General features: G+C 47.0%; 1 protein-coding gene across 1 annotated transcript in view; it reads left to right on the top strand.

The window, feature by feature from the left end:
- LOC126188228 (flap endonuclease GEN) overlaps positions 1–21,765 on the top strand; it is a 49,202-nt gene that overhangs the window by 7,685 nt on the left and 19,752 nt on the right. The window contains exons 4-6 of the mRNA XM_049929780.1: positions 3,459–3,748; positions 4,723–4,920; positions 7,890–8,046. Coding sequence (XP_049785737.1) covers positions 3,459–3,748; positions 4,723–4,920; positions 7,890–8,046 — 645 coding nt within the window. The remainder of the gene's footprint in view (positions 1–3,458; positions 3,749–4,722; positions 4,921–7,889; positions 8,047–21,765) is intronic.

Genomic DNA, 21,765 nt, shown 5'->3' with positions numbered 1-21,765 from the left:
AGCTGTGTGACATGTGACATCATGCTTGAGTATGACCTTCTAACATGTCACTGCAACTAGGTCCAGCCACAACCTCAGTCACAGTCGGCACCCCCCAATATTGCCTCTGGCCCTTGGCTCAGACACCAGGACCATCAACAGCCATGACATTCCACTGCACCATCTGTGCCCCAGTACAACCTACACTCGTGCTTCCCAACGCATTGGGATGTGGACCACAGTGTGGAAACGTGGAGATGAAACTACTCTCAGTCCTCAGCTGGGCCGTCTGAGTTAGTTGGTCCTGAGCCTCTGCTGCTTGATCCATTAGTGGGAAGTTCTGCTGCCCAACACCCCACACCCCATAGCCACCTGCAGGCACTAACTAGCACTAGCATAGAGCTGGATATTTTCAATAACAATATTAGAAAGTTATCAAAAAAGCTGATAGTGCTGCGTAGCAGACTCAACCAAAACTGAGTACTTTTTGACAAACAAATGCTGAATAAAGTCCAAAGAAGTGTAAAGACATCCATGTAGAAGTAAGCAGTTGACTGAAAACAAGATATTACCTGCTGAGTTATCAGAAAGCTCAAAGTAGTTTTGATATCTCATAAAATCAGTCTGTCTAGATAGCTGTTGATCATAATACTACTAAAACAGAATATTAGAAAATGGAGACTGAGATAAATTGTCTTCTCCATATACATCCTCTATATTCAGACACTTATCAGTACAAGTACTTGACAGCTGGCAGCAAAGAAGTCTGTTGATTGCTGACACAGCCAATACATAATCTCTTTGACTGTGGTATCATTTGCAAAACATTGGCCTCTCGAGTGATATTTTAGGGTCATGAAAAGATGAAAGGCTCTGGGGATTGTGGGTCAGGTGTTCAAAGTGTTCCAATGAAATGCTTGTAACAGCTCCTGAGTTTCTCATTGTGCGAGGGCTGGCATTGTCGTCCAGGGGAATCACTCCCTTTGTCAGGAGACCAGGTCTCCTGGCCTGTCAGAGATCCTCCAGGATGGTCAGTATGCTGCAGCATTCACGGTCTCACTGTGAGGCTGGAATTTCATCAGTACTATCAGTTACATGTCCCAAAACACGGTGAGCATAACCTTGTGGACTGATGGAATGGTCTTGGACTTCTTGGTTGGGAGGTTGGATATTTCCATTCCATGAAAGATCGTTTGGTATCCGGTTGAAAGTGGCAAACCCAAGACTTCACCCTTGTAATTTTTTGTGCCATGAAGTACCCTCCTTCCTCAGAGTACTGAGCAAGGTGTTACAAAGCAGGCTCATTTTTTGTGTGCCTCAGTCAACATGCTGGGCAGATACTGTGCACAAATTTTATGGAACTTCTACTGCTCGTGCACAACATGTGCGAAGTCATCCATCGTCCCATTCCAGTTGTTATAAATGATATAAGCCAAGTACTGCATTGTGGTTTGTGGCCACTACTTCAGGATGACCAGGATACTTCTGACCTCTGATGCTTTGCTTTGCCTTCCCTTGTTAAACTCCTGGATCCAGTTGAACAAAGCTTTCCGTCATAAACAGTTGTTATCATACATGGAACAAATTTTGCAATGCAATGTTTCAGTGGGCAGTTCTTTGACCCACAAAAACTGCAATCTGTCCTTCTGGGTTAGCTCTCGGATGAGTGACCATCAGGTCTACCGAGCGCTGTTGGCAGGTGGGTTGCACTCGGCCCTCGTGAGGCAAACTGAGGAACTACTTGATTAAGAAGTAGCAGCTCTGGTCTTGAAAACTGATATACGGATGGGAGTGCGGTGTGCTGACCACATGCTCCTCCATATCTGTCTGCATCCAGTGATACCTGTGCACTGAGGGCGACACTGTGGCCAGTCATTACCATTGAGAATTCATGGCCTGTTCGGGCAGAGTTTAGTTTTTAATTCTTTTGGTGTACAATCATGCAGCTCACCCACTATCTCGCAGTGGCTGCCGTGCGATGATCTATGAAAAACACATATATGCTGCTATCTGCAGACTAAATATGAGTGCACAATTTAAATATGGTGTAAGTTAAACTGATTATGTGACTTATTAATTGACTTGTACCTCAAGAAAGTGAAAGGAAAGAATGTAACGTCCCATTGACATCGAGGTCGTGAGAGACAGTCAAGAAAGTGAGACAGGACAATTACTGTTCTTGACATTAGTAAAATAGTTGTCAGGTAGCGTTACTAGTTCGCTGAGATTGTTTTCAGGTTATGTGCTGATATAGTGGGAGACCACATTATTGTGGAGTACAGGAAGACATGAAGATCAGCTCTTCCTGCTAGTTTCCTCTCTACATAATCTAATAGAACATAAATATGTAAAAATAATGAATGTTGTTTGACAATATAATTGATGATCATTACAGAAATTAATCACAGCTGTTAAGTATTTAGCATCGTTTGTCCAGAGTCATTTAAAGCAGAAGAATCACTTATCTACAGAAAAAGAACCTCGGTCAACCAGTTCTTGACAATAGCTAGTTGGTCTGGGATCTTCATCAAGTAGGCTTCATGAAATGTGCATAGAAGATTCAAAGAAGTGCTGTACATTCTGTCAAAGATTTGTTTAGTCAGTGTAAAGGGCGACCAAAAAAAAAAAAGGGGGGGCAGCCAAATGTCAGCGAGTGACGCTATGGGGAAGGCATAAAACTCTCTCCATAAATTTAAAATATTCACATTGCAAAATTAGTCAAAAACTACATTTTGTGGTCTAACTTGTGTATCTCAGAATGATAAGTAGAGAAATTTGTGTGGACATAAAACAGTGCAGAGTACCAACTGTCTTTCTTCTTCCAGACCATTCACAAATGGAATAGGAATGGTGGGAAAGTTCTGGTATACAGTACATGCCCACAATTCATGAAGTGTGTATCCTTTGTGTGCAGTTTCTAACATAGTTCGGTTTGGTCCCCATCGAAGTCACTCGATTTCTTTGAAGTTTTTGATTCACACTGTTCTCTGTATTGCTTGAACTTTTTTCTTGTAATATTGTATGTGGACTTCTGTGCATTTTTATTTATTATTTGGTAGTGTTCAGTATTCCAGGAAGATGTGTATTGGCCCTGTTTTCTTGTCAGTCATAATTTCAGTGTGGCACTTCCATCATCATCATACCAAATTCAGTTAGCTCTATTTTATGGTTCTCTTTACAGGGTTTATACTGGGATGTTGCTTGTTACTGTAAAGACATAATTCTATATTGATAAGACTTACTATCCTGTTTCTTATATCTTTGTGAATGCCTGTCATTTTTCTGAAACTTGAAGTTAAATTGGTATATGTTTCTGTTATCTGATGTTTTATTGGAAGAGATTTCAGTCTTTATTTATAAATCAGATATTACTGTAAAAAACAAATGTCAATGTGTGTATTTTGGTAACATGCAGTAGAACATTTTTAATGTATAGTACTTTTAAGAATCCCCCAGCATATATTTTCTCTCTTTTTCAGCTTGTGGATGGTTGTGTTTCACAAGATGGGGACTGCTTTCTGTATGGAGCTCAAATAGTATATCGTAACTTTACAATCAGCCCTTCAGGAACTGACGGCAGTGCAGGTTTCAGTGTAGATGTTTATAATTTGAATGTAGCTAAGCAGAAACTACGATTTGGACGGGAGAAGTTAATAGCTTTGGCTTTGCTGTGTGGATGTGATTACACACCTGGAGGTATTCGTGGAATTGGAAGACAAACAGTTGTTAATTTCTTGGATCAGGTCCCTGATACAGGTTTGATTTCTAGGTACAGAAGTGTCATTTTTAGAGGCAGCATATTTTTGATTAATAATCTTAATAATTCTTGTCACAGCACTATTCAGCATTGTGTAATCATACAATATTATCATGTTGTTGAACTAGGTGGGTTTTTTCCCCTCAGATTTATATTTCTCATAGTTTTTTACCGTTAGTTTGTAATGATGCTATAAGTAATAGAATAACTGATTATTCTCTGGACCTAGTTCTGTGTCACAAATATTTTCTGTTAAAAACTGCCCATAAACTTCCGTCTAATACTTTGTGATGTAGCATGTTTTGTTGTTGGTGCTGGTGGTGGTTGTGGTAACATTCCTTCCTTGATAAATTGCATTTCTGCCTACAGTTGGGCTTAGGTGACCTGCTCTGTATCACTGCTCGTATTTCCATTAAAACATCATATATTTTTCTGAAGTGTAATTGACTGTTCCTGCATTGTCCAAACTTGTTTTGATTTCTCTGTCCAATTTTCATATCACTTGCATTTAAGTTATAGGAAATGAGGAAATGCATATTGTGTTTTGAAACTTTCCTTGTCTCCCCATTATTTTGCTTCCTAATAAAAATTTGCAAAATACATAAACCTCATAGATAACCTTATTTGTGTGGTATAAACACAAGTATGTAGATGCAGATACATCACAAATTTTAAGTCACACTACTTTAGATACAAAAGAAGGGATTAGAACACTCTCTCTCTCTCTTTTTGAAACACTGCTTACTAGTCCATTATCATATTAAATTTCAACAGTTCCACACTTTTAGTTATTCGAAACTTGCATCCTTCTTTTTTCCCATGTCATTCTGCTATTTTGTTATAACCATTTATTTTCTTGCATAACCTGCCACAGTAACTATGGACCTCTGAACATCCTTTTTGTATGAGATGACATTTACAAAATGTTTAACCTCAATTTGTATATATGTGTAATTTTATAATCATTTTCTTTTGTAAAACATCAGGATACAAGGTTGGCGAGCAGATCCTTGCTTGGCACGATTTGATGCAGCACATGAGGCTGTAACAAGTGGTGCTGAATGTGCGCGATGTGGACATAGCGGACGGCAAACAAGACATGAAAAGTCAGGTTGCCCTAAATGTCCTGGAGCTCCAAGTATTGGCTGTGTTCAGGATCCTGACCGTCTTCCACTTACTGACAGGTAAAAAGATGTTATAAGGAATGAAAAGTTTAATGCTTCAAATTCTTGTTTCTTTAATTTTTTTTTCTGGAGCAATGGTTGTGTCTAGTAAGATACCAGAAAAATACTCTGTTACTGGTGACAGTTCTTTAGAGCAGTCAGACTTGGATGTAAATTGAAAGTTATTATAAATTATTCAGCATTTGTTATATCAACAGTATTATAAAAAGGGTAGATTGATAATCACCATGAACATGACACATTGAGTTGCAGATTCTGATGTAATCATCCTACCTGGAGACAAAGGTTCCACCACTGAATTGCAGTGACTACTTCGCAGAAAGCATACACCAGTTGTTTGACTCCTCCTCCTATAAACTCTGCCAGAGTGATCCCATCCAGAAGTTTAACATAACCTCCAATCCCTGCTCAGCCCCTTCTCAGAACCTCTCCTCTGAATCCATTTCCTTCCTCATTCCTATGACACCCTGCACAGCTGCCACCTGCATGCTCCCCAAAATTCACAAACCCAACAGTCCTGGCCTCCCCATTTTAGTTGGTTATTGTACTTCCATTCAAAGAATTTGGCCTCATTGACCAACACCTCCAAGCTGCTGCCCGAAATCTAGCCTCCCACAACAAAAATAGCAACCACTTCAGTCACTGACTCTCCACTATCTCCACCGCTGTACCACCTGGCTCCCTACTAGTCACTGTTGCCACTTCCCTATACATGAACGACTCTCATGCTCATGTTCTTGGTGCTATTGAATACTACCTCTCCCAGTCTCCTTTCAGACTCAGAACCTCAATCCTCATATACCTTACTAAGTGTATCCTAACACACAACTACTTCTACTTTGAAGGGAAGATATACAAATCTGTGTCACAGCCATGGGCACCCGCATGCACCTTCCTATGCCAACTTGTTTATGAACCGGTAGAGGAAACCTTTCTAGTCTCGCAAGCCCCTGGTCTGGTTCAAATTTATTGATGATATCTTCATGATCTGGACTTAAGGCCAGGACACCCTATCCTCATTCCTTCCCAACCTAAATACCTTCTTTCCCCTCCACTTCACTTGGTCCTCATCAACTCAGTGTGCCAGCTTCCTTGACGTTGACTGCCTCCTCTCTGGTGGCTCCATCCACACCTCCTTCCATATTAAACACTCCAGCCACCAACAGTACTTGCATTTCAATAGCTGTCATCCTTCCCACACCAAAAAATCTCTCCCATACCTAACAATTCCTCCCATACAGCCTGAGGATGTTGTATCTATTGGAAGGATCTCCTTTGCAAAGTATGCTAAAGATCTCTCAAAGGCCTTCACAGATAGGCACAATCCCCTGACCTAGTCTGCAAACAGATTTCCCATGCCATATCCCCACACACCACCAATCCTCCCACCACCCTCAAGAACAAGATGCAAAGGATTGACCCCCTTTGTCACTCACTACCACCCCAGACTGGAAAAATTGAACCACATTCTGCTTCAGGGCTTTGATTATCTATAATCATGTCCTGAAATTAGGAATATCCTACCCAAGATCCTTCCTACCCCTCCTAAAGAGGTATTTCACCACCCATCCAACCTCCACAACATGCTGGTTCATCCCGATGCCACTCCCAATTAAAACACCAATCATATCCCTCTGCAAGACCCAGGTGCAAGACCTGCCCAATCCACCCACGAGCACTTCCTATTCCAGTCCTGTCACAGGCTTATCCTACCCTATCAGAGGCCAGCCCACCTGTGAAAGCAGCCATGTCATATCAACTCTGCTGCAGTCATTGCTCAGCAACCACCAAACTGTTGTCAAGAACAGAGTCAACAAACCCGTGGCAGCTGAACATAACATGCTTGATTTCAGTTGCTATTTCACAACCGAGGCCATCTGGATCCTCCCTCCCACCACAAGCTTTGCTGAACTGTGCAGATGGGAATTATTTATACAATACATTCTTTTCTCCTGAAATCACTCCGGCCTCAATCTACTGTGCCCATGCCCTACCCTCTCTCACCTGTCACCTTTTAACAGTTTGCCTGCCCTCACCCTCACTGTGCGCTGTGGTTTGCTGGCACACTCACCAGTCTTTCCCTTTCCTCTTCCTGCCCCCCCCCCCCCCTCCCGCCACCATAGCCTCCTAATGCTGCATCTGTCAGCCCTGTAGTGCCACATCTAGTCCCTGCATACTCTGTCGGGCAGTGCTGATTTCTCTTCCCCTGCTTGTACCCTACTATCCCATCCCCCTTCCCACCCAAATCCGTAATGTTCCCATTCGATGCATTTTGGTTGCATTCTGGCACTGCAGCTGGAGGTAGCATTAATGTGTGCAAGATGTGTGAGCTTGTGAGAATGTGTGGTCCCCCCCCCCCCCCCCCCCTCTCCCCATGAAGAGAACTTTGGCCAAAAGCTTACATGTAACAGTCTTTTGTCATGCCTGTCTACAACTCAGTGTGCCATCTTTATTGTGAATAGCAACCTGTCCTTTTCATGATATCATTGATAGTCAAATCTGCACTTTCCACTGTTCAGTATTTCTTATTATTTTAATGTCCTTGAAAGATTGTATACCAATACACATAACACCCTTAGACTTTTTGTAGACTGCAGCTGGATACCAAGAGAGACTTTGAGAGGTGTTGTCTCGTATATCTTCCATAAACCTGGCCAATACTGTCAGTACTGTGTGAATGTATTGCTGTGTGCTTTCTACAGGTTATTGGATAGGAATGCAAAGATATGCAGAGCCACTTAAACAGCTAAGAATAAAAAAAATCGTCAACCGAAATATCTCTTGTTAAAAATGCTTTTGCTGCAAGCACTGATGATTTCTTTTCAATGGGTGTAAGTAAGGACTGTATCACTTAACATTACGACTACAGGATATATCACACAATGCTTTACTATGTTGTTTGTCATGTGTTTTACTTTCTTGTCACTAATTACTTTTACCAGAGACATAATAATGTACCTTATTTTCAGAATATTTGTATCTGAACTATTGTTACGAAAAAAGGCAGTAGCAGACCCATATTTTCCTTCGGAAGCAGTCCTTGATGAATATCTACAAGAAAATCAAGCAAAATCATCTTTGCCGATAGACACTTCATGGAGACAACCAGACTTAATTAAATTTATTGTAAGTATTATATTTATTTTATTTTGTCTTTTCTGGACATAAAATTTTTATGACATGGTTACCAGATTTTTAACTTGATCACTGTAGTACTTTCAAAAATCAGTAACCAACATACCTCCTCCTGGGAGACTTAAATGCCCATCATGTCCTATGGGGCTCAACCTCTACTTGCTCTCGGGGTTAAGTTTTGGAGAGCCTCCTGACATCTCAAGTGTTGTGCATCCTCAACACTGGTACTCTTTGTTGTGTCTAGACAAGACAGCCTAGACACAATGAGAGGAAGCCGAAAGGCACGCGCTTAAACTCACGCAGGCTGGCGTGAGGTCTGAAACAGGATAGGTAATGAATGCTATAAAGAAAAGTATGTAGCTTCTGGAATACTTAACTTTAATCCACATTTGTAGAACATCGCTCTTGATGATACATTAATAGAATCTCAATATCTATACAGGTAATGGCGCCTTGCTAGGTCGTAGCAAATGTAGCTGAAGGCTATGCTAACTATCGTCTCAGCAAAAGAGAGCGTAATTCTCAGTGAACCATGGCTAACAACGTCGGCTGTACAACTGGGGCGAGTGCTAGAACGTCACTCTAGACCTGCCGTGTGGCGGCGCTCGGTCTGCAATTACTGACAGTGGCGACAGGCGGGTCCGTCGTATACTAGCGGACCGCGGCCGAATTAAAAGCTACCACCTAGCAAGTGTGGTGTCTGGCGGTGACACCACATTCATCCCCCGCAAATCGGCGAACGGTTGTGTTATAAGGCTTCCGCCAGCCGTGGGGAGGACCCCATGTTGACGTATGCGACGAGGTGGGGTGCCTAACAACAGGCGAGGCTGTGCCACCCGCACCCGGCCATTCGGTCCGAGGGGAGCTAGGAGACGCCTGAAAACCTAGTCCAGGGTGCACGCCAACATGCGGTGTATGCACCCGTAGATAGTCAGGAGGGGCCGAAGGGTCGAACTCCATCGAGTTGAAGCACCCGAATGGCGAGGACGACAGATGGTCCAGAGCGGGCCAGAGTTCCATGCCGGAGGACAGCTCGTCACGGGAAGCGATCGGCGGCACGTGACCCAGGGAGGTGCCCGGCGGTTGCAGCGACGCGCCCACTGCGGGCGTCGCCAGCGAGAGAACAGGCGGCTGCGGCGGCGGTGGTGGCGCGTCGCCATGGGGCAAAAGGGAAGGCAGCGTCGGTAACACCTGGGGATGAGGCGAGCCAGTATATGGGTCCCCAGGGCGCTGACCGGACGGCACCGTCGCTGAAAGCAGACGGGGAGCGGCAGAACCCATGCGACGACAGAGGCGCAGCTGATTGAGATGTCGATGCACCTCACCAGAGACCCCAAAACCAGATACATCACGCGGCCGAGGCAGCGAAGAATGCGCCCTGCGAGCCAACGCTGTGAACCGCGATAGTTGCAATAGTATACAACGTCGCCGGGAGCAAAAGCAAGTGTCTGCCGCTGCACAGGAACCTGATGCGGTGGATGCAGCAAAGACATCAAGGTTCGATGAGGACGACCATGGAGCAACTCAGCCGGCGAGCGACCATCGCGGGGCTGAGAGCGATACTAGGACAAAAAGAGCAATAACGCGTCCTCCCGAGAATGCGACTCTTTTTAACTTTAACATCTGTGACTTGAAAGTCCGGACCAAACGTTCATCGGCACCGTTTGACTGAGGCGAAAACGGCGCGGACGTCAGATGTTGAATACCATTGGCCTTGCAGAATGACTGAAATTCTGCGGACATGAATTGTGGGCCATTGTCGAAAACAATAGTCTGCGGAAGACCTTCAATGCAAAAGATAGTGGACAACGCTTGGATGGTGGCAGAAGACATCGTGGAAGACATCCTGACAACAAAAGGAAAATTACTGAAGGAATCGACAACAACCAACCATCGAGCATTCCAGAATGGACCAGCAAAATCTATGTGTAAGCGTTGCCAAGGGGAAGTGGCTTTTGGCCATGCAAAGAATTTCCGCGGTGGCGCGGATTGTTGATCGGCACACGCCATGCAAGAAGAGCACATATTCGTAATCGCAGCATCGATTCCGAACCAAGTACAGTGCTGACGAGCAAGTTGTTTCGTGTGCACTATACCCTAATGTCCTTGGTGGAGAAGCTTTAAGACAGAGGACTGTAATGAACGTGGGACCACGACCCTGGACTGATCATTATCAGAACGCAACAGCAAAACACCATGTCATACAAAAAGTCTCTCCTTGCGAGCAAAAAATCGGTGAACCAACGGATCCTCGATCCGTGACTTGGACAAGGGCCAATGCGTAGCAACAAAACGCAAAACGGGAGCAAGGACAGGGTCGGCAGCTGTAGCTGTAGCTACACGACAAAAATCAATCGGAAACGATTCGACCACGTCATCGGTTTCCGCATCAATGAACATGCAAGCAAGTTCGGAAGAATCGAATGCTCTATCCTCGGCAACAGGCAAACGGGACAACACATCGGCGTTTCCGTGCTTAGCAGTGGACCGATACAAGAAATTGTGGAACTTAGTAACACCAAATACGAGAGCCAAAGCTTCTGTGAATAATTTCTTTGCGCTGAAAAGAGCAATTTGGACGCAAAGGCAATAGGGCGATGATGTGAACCATCTGTGTGCGCAAGCACAGCTCCGATCCTGAAATCTGATGCAGCTACCATCAACAAAAGGGGTTTCTGGGGATCGAATGGCGTAAGGTAAGTATTAGAAAGCAATGCCGATTTCAACTGGCGAAAGGCGCGTTCGCATTCCGTCGACCAGACGAACGGAACACCTTTACGGCGTAAGCAATGAAGCGGAGCTGAAATGGAAGAGGCATGGGGGATATAGTGATGGTAATAATTTATTTTACCCAGCACACTCTGTAGCTGCTTCAAATTCTGCGGCGAAGGCAAGTCTTGTATGGCACGGAGGTTTGCTAAATGTTCGTCTGCCGTCTTTCCGGAGATCACAATATTGTCCAGATAGTTTGCTGCAGTAGGGACTGACGCGCAAACAGTTTGTAAATATTGCTGAAACAATGCAGGGGCGGATGCACACCCGAATGGCAGTCTTTTGAATCGGTACAATCCAAGCTGCGTGTTAACCGCCAATACGCGCTGGGATTCTTCGTCCACTGTATTTGCAAGTATGCATCTGCTAGGTCCATCGTCGAAAAATATTTACCCGGGCACAGTTTGTCAAAAAGATCTTCCGGGCGGGGCAAGGGAAAAGTTGCAGTCACAAGTTGTGGATTCACTGTTGCCTTGTAGTCCACACAAAGTCTCAATTTTCCCGAAGGTTTTTGCAAAATGACTAAGGGTGAAGCCCAGAGAGAAGCCTGCACACGTTCAATTACACCTTGTGATTCTAAATCGGGTAATGTTTTTGCGACTTCAGCACGCAATGCGTGGGGAACATTGCGCGCTCTGAAAAATTTTGGTTGCGCGTTTGCTTTCAGTTCCAAATGTGCTGCGTAGTTCTTAGCGCAACCAAGGCCCGGTGCAAAAATGTCTGCAAATTCTTCACATAGACTAGAAACACTGGCTGAAGGCACAGTCTGGTTCACTGATAGGACCTGATTGACTATAGACAAGTTAAACAACTGAAATAAATCTAAACCAAACAAGTTCACTGCAGAAGAAGAATGAAGGACGTAAAATGACACAAGTTTTGTTTGTCCCTTGTATGTTGCAAGAAGGCTGCACTGTCCTAACACAGGGATATGCTGTCCGGAATAACTATGTAACTTAACATTTGCGGCATGCAACGGAGGTGTGCCCAGTTGTTTGTACGTGTCTTTATTGAGCAATGAAACTGCAGCTCCGGTATCGAGTTGGAATGGGATCACGTTGCCATTAATGTCTAAGTCTACAAAAAGTTTATTGTCCTGCCGATGACAAGAGTGACTGTCTCATGCGACGTGAACTGACACTGGTACAGAATCACTTGCGACGTGACCGGATTTCCGTCGACGTCGACGCTCACTTTTTGTGGGACAAACACAGTCACTGTTAGAGAGAGTAGCACTGGACGGAGTGGAATTAACTACATGAATTTCCATGGGCGAAGGTTCCCGAGCCTGAGTATTCTTGGTTCGATTCCGGCGTGAAGCAAGGGGCCTGGAATGGTTGTGAGTGTCCGATCTGAGCTTTTTCTGTCAAATACTTTAAACATGACCTTGTTTACTACAGAAAAAAGCAAATAGCTTGGCGTGATGGGCAATTCTCACGCGAATGTCTAGTAGCACACCGCGGGCATGATTTTATCACTGCATTTGCTTGTTTACGCGGCACACGTGGCTGCGCGGACGTGCGCGAGGGCTGTTTACAGTTCCGTGCAGCTCGCCTGGCGGGCTGGTTAATGTGACACACAGCTGGCGAAGTTTCAAAAGATTCTTGAGCGAAGTCAAGTGTGTCTTGCCGATCCAATATGTCCATCACTTGTTGAAGGGAGGGATTGACTAGTTTCAAAATCTGTTCCCTTATGCGAACATCAGAAACGTTCTGTGCAATAGCATCACGCACCATAGTATCGGAATAAGGGAGTCCACATTCATACTCAAAAGCACAATCCCTTGTAAGGCCTTGCAAAGTCGCAACCCACTCCCGATTAGTCTGACCGGCCGTACGTTTTGTACGAAAGAACGTATACCTTTTTGCAACTACATTAACTGATTCTTTGAAATAGGCATCCAATGCAGACAAAATTTCTTCGTAGGACAGAGTTGCTACGTCGCGTCGGGGAAACAGTTTCACTATCACACGGTAGGCGGACACACCGACACAAGAAAGGAGATGAGGCTGCCGCTCGTTACCTTGAATTCTGTAGGCGGCGAGATGGAATCCAAATTGGCGTGACCACTCCGTCCAGCTTTCCATCGCAGCATCAAATAGCCGAAAATGTGGTGCAACTGCATGTTGTGGCTGCGGTAGCGATGAAGCGGCGGCGGCCGCATCGTTTTGCATTGCACGTTGATCCTGGACGAGCTGTCCAAGGGCATCCAATAAGGCCTGCGTCTGCTGATTCTGCAAGCGATAAAATTCGGACAGTACATCTGGAGAATGTGGCGAAGCCATGACACAAGTAAATTAAGCAAGTAGAAAGAAGAAGAAGACCCTTATTAGACTCGTCGCCAAATATGTTGTGTCTAGATAAGACAGCCTAGACACAATGAGAGGAAGCCGAAAGGCACGCGCTTAAACTCACGCAGGCTGGCGTGAGGTCTGAAACAGGACAGGTAATGAATGCTATAAAGAAAAGTACGTAGCTTCTGGAATACTTAACTTTAATCCACATTTGTAGAACATCACTCTTGATGATACATTAATAGAATCTCAATATCTATACTGGTAATGGCGCCTTGCTAGGTCGTAGCAAATGTAGCTGAAGGCTATGCTAACTATCGTCTCGGCAAATGAGAGCGTAATTCTCAGTGAACCATGGCTAGCAACGTCGGCTGTACAACTGGGGCGAGTGCTAGTATGTCTCTCTAGACCTGCCGTGTGGCGGCGCTCTGTCTGCAATTACTGACAGTGGCGACAAGCGGGTCCGTCGTATACTAGCGGACCGCGGCCGATTTAAAAGCTACCACCTAGCAAGTGTGGTGTCTGGTGGTGACACCACACTCTGACTCATTTCTGTGCTGCTACTGGGTCATTCTTGGCCATCGACCTATCTCTGCTCTCCAGCCCTCACCGTCTCTATTCATGACCTCCATTCCAGCGATCGCTGCCCCATCCGCATTCACCTCCTGGATGGTGTGTTGCTGGAACAGAAGCCGCTAACATGGATGATTTGGCAGGGCTAACTGGCTGCTGTTCAGTCAGTTGGCTGTCTTTGAACACCATAACAGCATCCAGGAATGGGTGGATCACATCATACGTGTGATCCATCATGCTGCTGACCTGTCCATACCAATGTCTTTCAGCCCTCTTAAGGAGCGACCTGTACCTTGGTCGACAGAAGAGTGCCACTCAGCCATCCGGGACAGGCGTGCAGCTCTTCGATGGTTTAAGTGCCACCCCACAGTGGACAATCCTCACCGCCTTTCGAATCACTAGAGCCAAGGCTTGCTGTGACATTAACGAGAGCAAGAAACGGTCATGGCAGGAGTTCCTGAATTCTATCAACCATTCCACTTGTTCCACAAAAGTATGGGAAGCCATCTGGAGGATTTCTGGTACACACATCCATTTACCAATAGCTGCAGTGCTGAAACAGGGTTGCCTCCAAATTACTCCGAGACACATTGCTCAGACACTGACTGAGCATTTTGCACAAACTACTGCCACTGCAAGCCAGGATCCAGTGTTTCGTCACTACCGTGCAACTGTAGAGAGGAAAAAGTTGGACTTCAGGTCAAATGGCTCTGAGGCCTACAACTGCCCTTTCTCCATGTGGGAGCCCGAATCTGCACTGGCTGAGACTTCTGACACTGCACCCGGTCATGACCACATCCGGTACTGCAAGCTTCGACATTTGTCAGCGGCATCCCAGGAAATCTTCCTCGAATGTTTTAATCTAATATGGCAGACAGGCAACTTCCCCAACTCTTGGAGGGAGGCAATTCTGATCCCTCTCCTCAAACCAGGAAAGGACCGCACATGTCCAAGTAGTTATTGGAGCATCGCCCTCACAAGCTGTACAGGAAAGGACATGGAGCGAATGGTTAACCATCGTCTGGTCTGGCTTTTAGAGACCAGGCAACTCCTTAGCCATTCTCAGTGTGGATTCTGCCTATATCGATCCACTGTCGACAACCTGACCCTCGTAGAGGCAGCTATTCAGCAGGCTTTCCTCCATTAGCATCACTGTATTGACATTTTCTTCAATATAAGTAAGGCACAAGATACTACTTGGAGACACTGTATACTTGCACAAGTGCATCAGTGGGGCTTTTGTGGCCACCTCCCCGTTTTCATTCGGTCTTTCCTGTCTCAGCAGTTTCTTCGGACCCGAGTTGCTGCCACGCTCTCTGATCAATTTGAGCAGGAGAACACTGTCCCTCAGGGCAGTGTTTTAATTGTTACCCTCTTTGCCATAGTCATCAACAGTGTCACGCCTTTGGTAAGGAGTCCTGTACAGTGCTCCTTATTTGTGGACGATTTCGCTGTTTTCTGCTGACCATTTCATTTGTGAGGCTGTGAATTTCTTGGAAAAGAAATGGAGGGGTTGAGTGTCACCTGCCATCTCTTGCTGAAGGACTACCCTGATGACTGAATCAGTTGCATCCGTAGTGGTGGTAAGCTGTTCATCTGGTATAGGATGTGCTAGGTGCTAGGGGAACACCCTTCATGACACACTCCTTAGAGTCCCCCCAGGGGGTCCACAACTCTTTTGTGGATACGTGCGTAGCGAGCACGGGACCCCGAGCTAATGTGGCCTTCCTTCCTTTCCGGGCTGCATACCTTCCCTTTCCGCATCCTCCCCCATCCCTCTCTTCGCCCCTCCCCCCCTCACCTCTGGCTCTTTCCTTCCCTTTCTCCCCATCTGGGAGTATGGTTTGTGCCTACGTCCGGAGACGGACGCTCGTAAATGTACTGCATTCTTCGTCTTCCTTGCTTTTATGTCTTCTTCCTTCCTTTGTCCTTCTCTTTTCCTTACCTCTTATCTTTACCCTTTTCTCCGCTGCGGCGTTTGAGACCTCTCTTCTTTCCTTCCCCTTTCTCTTTCTTCCTCCCTGTGCGTGTCTGAAGGCCGACCCACGCCTTTTGTGCGTAGCCGGTGACGGGGTAACGCGTAATTCCCCGCCCCGGGTAGACAGGTAGGACACGTACGTACCCCCTGGTAACGGCCAGGCCCAGGGAGGGGTGATTACCCGAGCTGATACCTTCCGAAAGTGCCGATTGGTCCCTCCGTCCGTTTGTCGGGAGGTGTGACCTGAGGTGTGAACAATCACCTAAGGCGGGAGTGCCCTCAGAGAGGGCCCCCACAAGGGAGGAGCGCGCCATCGGAGACGCCGGTAATCATGGGGGATTCTTCCGCAATGGTTTCCTCACCTTCCACTATGTCTGCTCACAAACGTAAGTATACTGAGTCTCAGCCACAGACGATTCTTCCATCGTTGCCACAGTTCCTTGTTGTTTCTCGGTCTGACGAAGGTCACGACTTCTCCACAGTCAACCCTTTCATTATTCAGAAAGGTGTCGACGCAATTGCAGGTCCTGTAAAGTCTTGTTCCAGATTACGGAATGGCACCCTGTTGTTAGAAACACACAGTGCCTTCCAGGCACAAAAATTGCTGCGTACTTCTCTGCTCCACACCTTCCCTGTCCGGGTGGAACCGCACCGTACCTTAAATTCCTCACGTGGAGTCGTTTATACACGCTCCCTCGATGGTTTGTCTGACGAAGAAATTCAGCACTACCTGTCTGACCAGGGCGTAACGGCTATTCATAGAGTTATGAAAAGGGTTGACACGAACATCATTCCAACCCGCACTGTCTTCTTGACATTTGACAAAGTTCAACTCCCATCGAAAATCAAAGCAGGCTGTGAGATAATTTCCATTCGCCCTTATGTCCCAAACCCTACGCGTTGCTATCGGTGTCAGCGGTTCAATCACACCAGCCAGTCCTGTTCCAATCCGGCCAAATGTGTTACGTGTGGCAAGGATGCCCATGAGGGTGCTTGTCCACCTCCATCCCCTCGCTGCATCAACTGTATGGGTGACCACGCTGCTTCCTCTCGAGTTTGCCCCGTTTTTAAGGACGAAAAGCTCACCCAGGAAATAAGAGTGAAGGAAAAGGTGTCGACCTTTGCTGCTCGAAAATTATTCGCCAGTCGCAAGCCCACCGTGCCTCAGACAGGAAAATACAGCACTGTCCTTGCTTCTCCTCGGCCAACAAAGGAGGCGGCCACGCAGACTTGCGACCTCACCTTTAGTGCCACAGTCGTCAGATCGGCCAGCGCAAAGATCGCTCGTTCAACCTCACCACTTTCGCCTGCCCACTCTATGGCTCACCCTTCGTCGGGTTCTGCTAAATCTCGAGCCCAAAAGTCAGACGCCAAGTCTTCGAAAAAAGAGCATACTCGTGAAGAATTTTTACGTACCGCAACTTCACAACCATCGGTTCCTCCTTCATCTAAACATCATACTTCCAAGAAGGCTACAAAGAAACTCAGTTCCTCTCCTTCTCCGCCAAGGCGTGTCCCATCTACAGCACCACCTGGCGGAAATCGCCCTCGGCCGTCTTCTGTGTCGCCGAGGCGCACTGCTGGTGGCCGGTCAACCGGCTGATCGCTGGTGGCAGGGGCTGCTCCTGACCAACCTATGGATCAGGATCTTCTGCCTTCGGCTGAATGCCATTCCATGCTGTCGGTCGCAAGCTCTGAGCAGTCGTCGAGTTGACAGCACCCTTGGTCACATTCCTCCATTTTCTGTTCACCCTATGTCCATTATCCACTGGAATATCCGCGGCATTCGAGCCAATCAGGATGAATTGTCGGTCTTCTTACGATCCTACTCGCCGGTCATCTTCTGTCTTCAGGAAATAAAGCTGCGTCCCCATGACCGCTTTGTTCTCCCTCATTTTCAGTCCATCCGATATGATCTCCCCTCTGTTGAAGGCACTCCAGCCCATGGAGGACTCATGATTCTTCTCCATGATACTCTCCATTCTCACCCAATCCCCTTAAACAGTTCCTTCCAAGCTGTCGCCGTCCGTCTTTCCCTTTCTGGATACACGTTCTCTCTTTGTACTGTATACATTCCATCATCCACACCAATGGCACGAGCTGATCTCCTTCATCTTCTTGGTCAGCTTCCACCCCCCTATTTGCTGGTTGGGGACTTCAATGCCCACCACCCGCTTTGGGGATCTCCACATCCTTGTCCATGGCTCTCTGTTGCTAGACGTCTTCCACCAAGCGGATCTAGTTTGCCTCAACACTGGGGTCCCCACATTTTTGTCTGCCTCCACGACAAATTTATCTCATTTGGACCTTGCGGTCGGTACTGTTCCGCTAGCTCGGTGCTTCGAATGGTTCACCCTTGATGATACACACTCGAGTGACCACTTTCCATGTGTCCTTAGACTGCAGCCTCCACTGCCATATATGCGCTCGCGACACTGGAAATTTGCCCAAGCCGATTGGACCCTTTTTTCGTCTCTAGCGACATTCGATGACCGTCGCTTTCCCAGCGTCGACGATGAGGTCACACATATTACCGACGTTATTCTTACAGCTGCGGAACGTTCAATACCACGCACCTCCGAATTGCCCCGGCGCCCCCCAGTTCCTTGGTGGAACGAGGCATGCCGTGACGCAATACGTGAGCGGCGACGTGCTCTTCGCATTTTCCGTCACCATCCTACTTTGGCCAACTGTATCCGCTATAAGCAGCTCCGTGCGCGATGCCGTCGCGTTATCCGCGATAGCAAGAAGGCAAGCTGGAAATTCTTTATTAGCTCATTTAACACCTTCACTCCCTCATCGGAAGTTTGGAGTCGGCTTCGACGATTCTCCGGCGCGCCTAGTTTCTCCCCGGTCTCTGGGCTCACTGTCGCGCATGATACCTTAGTGGACCCCGTCGCAATTTCTAACTCGTTGGGTCAGCACTTTGCTGAGATTTCGAGCTCTTCAAATTACCCGCCAGCGTTTCTCCCGAAGAAACGTGCAGCAGAAGTGCGACATCTTGCCTTCTCCTCTCAAAATCACGAAAGCTACAATACTGTTTTCTCCATGCGGGAACTCCAACATGCCCTCTCTTCTTCTCGCTCCTCCGCCCCAGGACCGGATGGTATCCATGTCCAAATGTTGCTGCATTTATCAACCCATAGTCTGCGTTACCTCCTTCGCCTTTATAATCGAATTTGGACAAACCGTACCTTTCCCAGACGGTGGCGGGAAGCTATTGTCGTTCCCGTTCAGAAACCTGGAAAGGACAAACATCTCCCCTCTAGCTATCGCCCCATTTCTCTCACGAGTAGTGTCTGTAAGGTTTTGGAGCGTATGGTGAATTACCGTTTAGCTTGGTGGCTGGAATCCCGCAGTCTTTTAACACCAGCCCAATGCGGATTTCGGAAGCATCGTTCTGCAGTTGACCATCTTGTTGCTCTCTCCACTTATATCATGAACAATTTTCTCCGGCAACGCCAAACGGTAGCAATATTTTTCGATCTGGAGAGAGCATACGATACCTGTTGGAGGACAGGCATCCTCCGCACACTGTTCTCTTGGGGCTTTCGAGGCCGGCTGCCCCTTTTTCTTCGTGAATTTATGGCAGAGCGCACTTTTAGGGTGCGGGTGAACACTACTCTCTACCGTACTTTCTCCCAAGAAAACGGGGTACCCCAGGGATCCGTGCTGAGTGTTGTACTGTTTGCCATTGCCATAAATCCAATTATGGATTGTCTCCTTCCTGATGTCTTGGGCTCCCTCTTTGTGGACGATTTTGCGATCTACTACAGCTCTCAACGGACCAGCCTTCTTGAACGACGTCTTCAAGGATGTCTCGATCGCCTCCACTCGTGGAGCATCGAAACCGGCTTCCGTTTCTCACCCAGTAAGACCGTTTGTGTCAATTTTTGGCGACGTAAGGAGTTTCTTCCGCCCTCCTTACATCTAGGCCCTGTCAACCTTCCGTTTTCAGACGTCGCTAAATTCTTGGGTCTTATGTTTGACAGTAAACTGTGCTGGTCCTCCCACGTTTCCTATCTTTCGGCTTGCTGTCTGCGATCGCTTAACACCCTCCGTGTCCTGAATGGTACCTCCTGGGGAGCGGACCGAGTAGTCCTTCTCCGCCTATATCGCGCCTTAGTGCGCTCGAAATTGGATTATGGAAGCATAGTCTACTCGTCTGCTCGGCCGTCAATTCTTCGGCGTCTCGACTCTATCCACCACCGTGGATTACGTTTAGTGTCTGGAGCTTTTTACACTAGCCCTGTGGAAAGCCTTTATGCTGAGACTGCTGAACCTCCGCTGTCCAATCGGCGAGCAGTCCTCCTGAGTCGTTATGCTAGCCATCTGTCTTCCATGCCTGCTAATCCAGCCCATGACCTTTTTTTCGACGCCTCCTTTGATGTAGGGTATGCAGGCCGCTCCTCCTCCCTACTACCCCCGGGAGTCCGCTTCCGTCAACTGCTCCATTCTCTTTCCTGCCGCTTTCCCAAAACCTTCTTGACAACTTGGGGTACAGCACCGCCTTGGCTCCGTCCCCGGATCTGCCTGCTCCGTGACCTTTGTAAATTTCCCAAGGATGGTACCCCTACCCTTGTTTATCGTCGGGCATTTGCTGCTCTATGTGCAGAAATGACGGACGCCACATTTATTTACACCGACGGCTCGAAAACATCGTTAGGTATAGGGAGTGCCTATATTGTTGGCGACACCCCAAATCGCTTTCGCCTTCCCGACCAGTGTTCGGTTTATACTGCGGAGCTTTACGCTGTTCTCCAGGCTGTCCACTACATCCGCCGCCATCAGCGGATACAGTACGTTATCTGCTCCGATTCTCTCAGCTCTGTCCTCAGTCTCCAAGCTCTTTACCCTGTGCACCCTCTGGTCCACCGGATTCAGGACTGTCTGCGCTTGCTCCACCTGGGGGGCGTCTCGGTGGCGTTCCTCTGGCTCCCGGGACACGCTGGTATCTGTGGGAATGAGGCGACCGATATAGCGGCCAAGGCTGCAGTCTCTCTTCCTCGGCCAGCTATTCAGTCGCTTCCCTTCACCGATCTACGGAGCGGTTTATGTCGCAAAGTTGCTCATTTATGGCATGCGCATTGGTCAACACTTCCCCGTAATAAATTGCGAGAAGTGAAAGCCCTTCCTTGCGCTTGGACCTCTTCCTCCCGAACGCGTCGTCGGGAGGAGGTAATTTTAGCTAGACTCCGGATAGGGCACTGTCTTTTTAGCCATTGACATCTTTTAAGCGGTGATCCTCCCCCACTCTGTCTCCACTGCTCTCAGCTGTGGACGGTAAGACACCTTTTAATTGAATGCCCCTATTTTAATCCGTTACGCTCCCGTCTACAGCTATCGCCTGATCTATCGTCGATTTTAGCAGAGGACACGCGCTCAGCCGACCGCGTTCTCCAGTTTATTAGTGACAGTGAAATGACGTCAGTCATTTGAAGCCTTTTTTGGGGCAACCACCCCCTTTCTGTAGTTGATTTTTAAGCATTCCTTCTACTTTTAGTTTCTCCAATTTTATGACTTTGTTCCCATTGCTGCTGGTTTTCAATTTCGGTTTTTTACTGTCTTAAGTCACGGGCTGGGCGCTAATGACCATAGAAGTTTTGCGCCCTAAAACCACAAAACAAAAAAAAAAAAAAAAAAAAAAAAAACACTCCTTAGAGTGCCTGAATACCATTTGCATCTCGTTAGTCCAGGCATTTTTCAGTTTCCCATTTGTGTGTGTGTGTGTGTGAGGAGGGGTGATGGGGGGGCCTAGAAATTGAGAATTCCGAGGAACCTGGGAAGGTCACAATAGGTTTGAGGCAGTGGCACCACAGAACATAGCCATTGCCACAGTTTAAAGGAGACACAGTATTCAGTTGTTCATTGTAAATCACTTGGTGTGCCTGTTGCTCCATTGTATGAGTGACCCATTGTAGCAATCTGCCTTTGCAGTATCCTGCTCATAGTAGGTATAAGGGTCAAGATGGCATTAATTTGTTCAATATGTTCAGCAAGGTGTCAGATAAGCATAACAAACTTTGAATTGTCATTCACTATGGCCGCCTAAGAAAAGACAACTCTGCTGTCGCAAACCACACTGTCACTTGG

Source organism: Schistocerca cancellata, chromosome 5, assembly GCF_023864275.1.
Source record: "Schistocerca cancellata isolate TAMUIC-IGC-003103 chromosome 5, iqSchCanc2.1, whole genome shotgun sequence".
Taxonomy (NCBI): Eukaryota; Metazoa; Arthropoda; class Insecta; order Orthoptera; family Acrididae; genus Schistocerca; species Schistocerca cancellata.
Note: the sequence above shows the minus strand (reverse complement) of the source record. Positions and strands in the feature narration are given on the sequence as shown.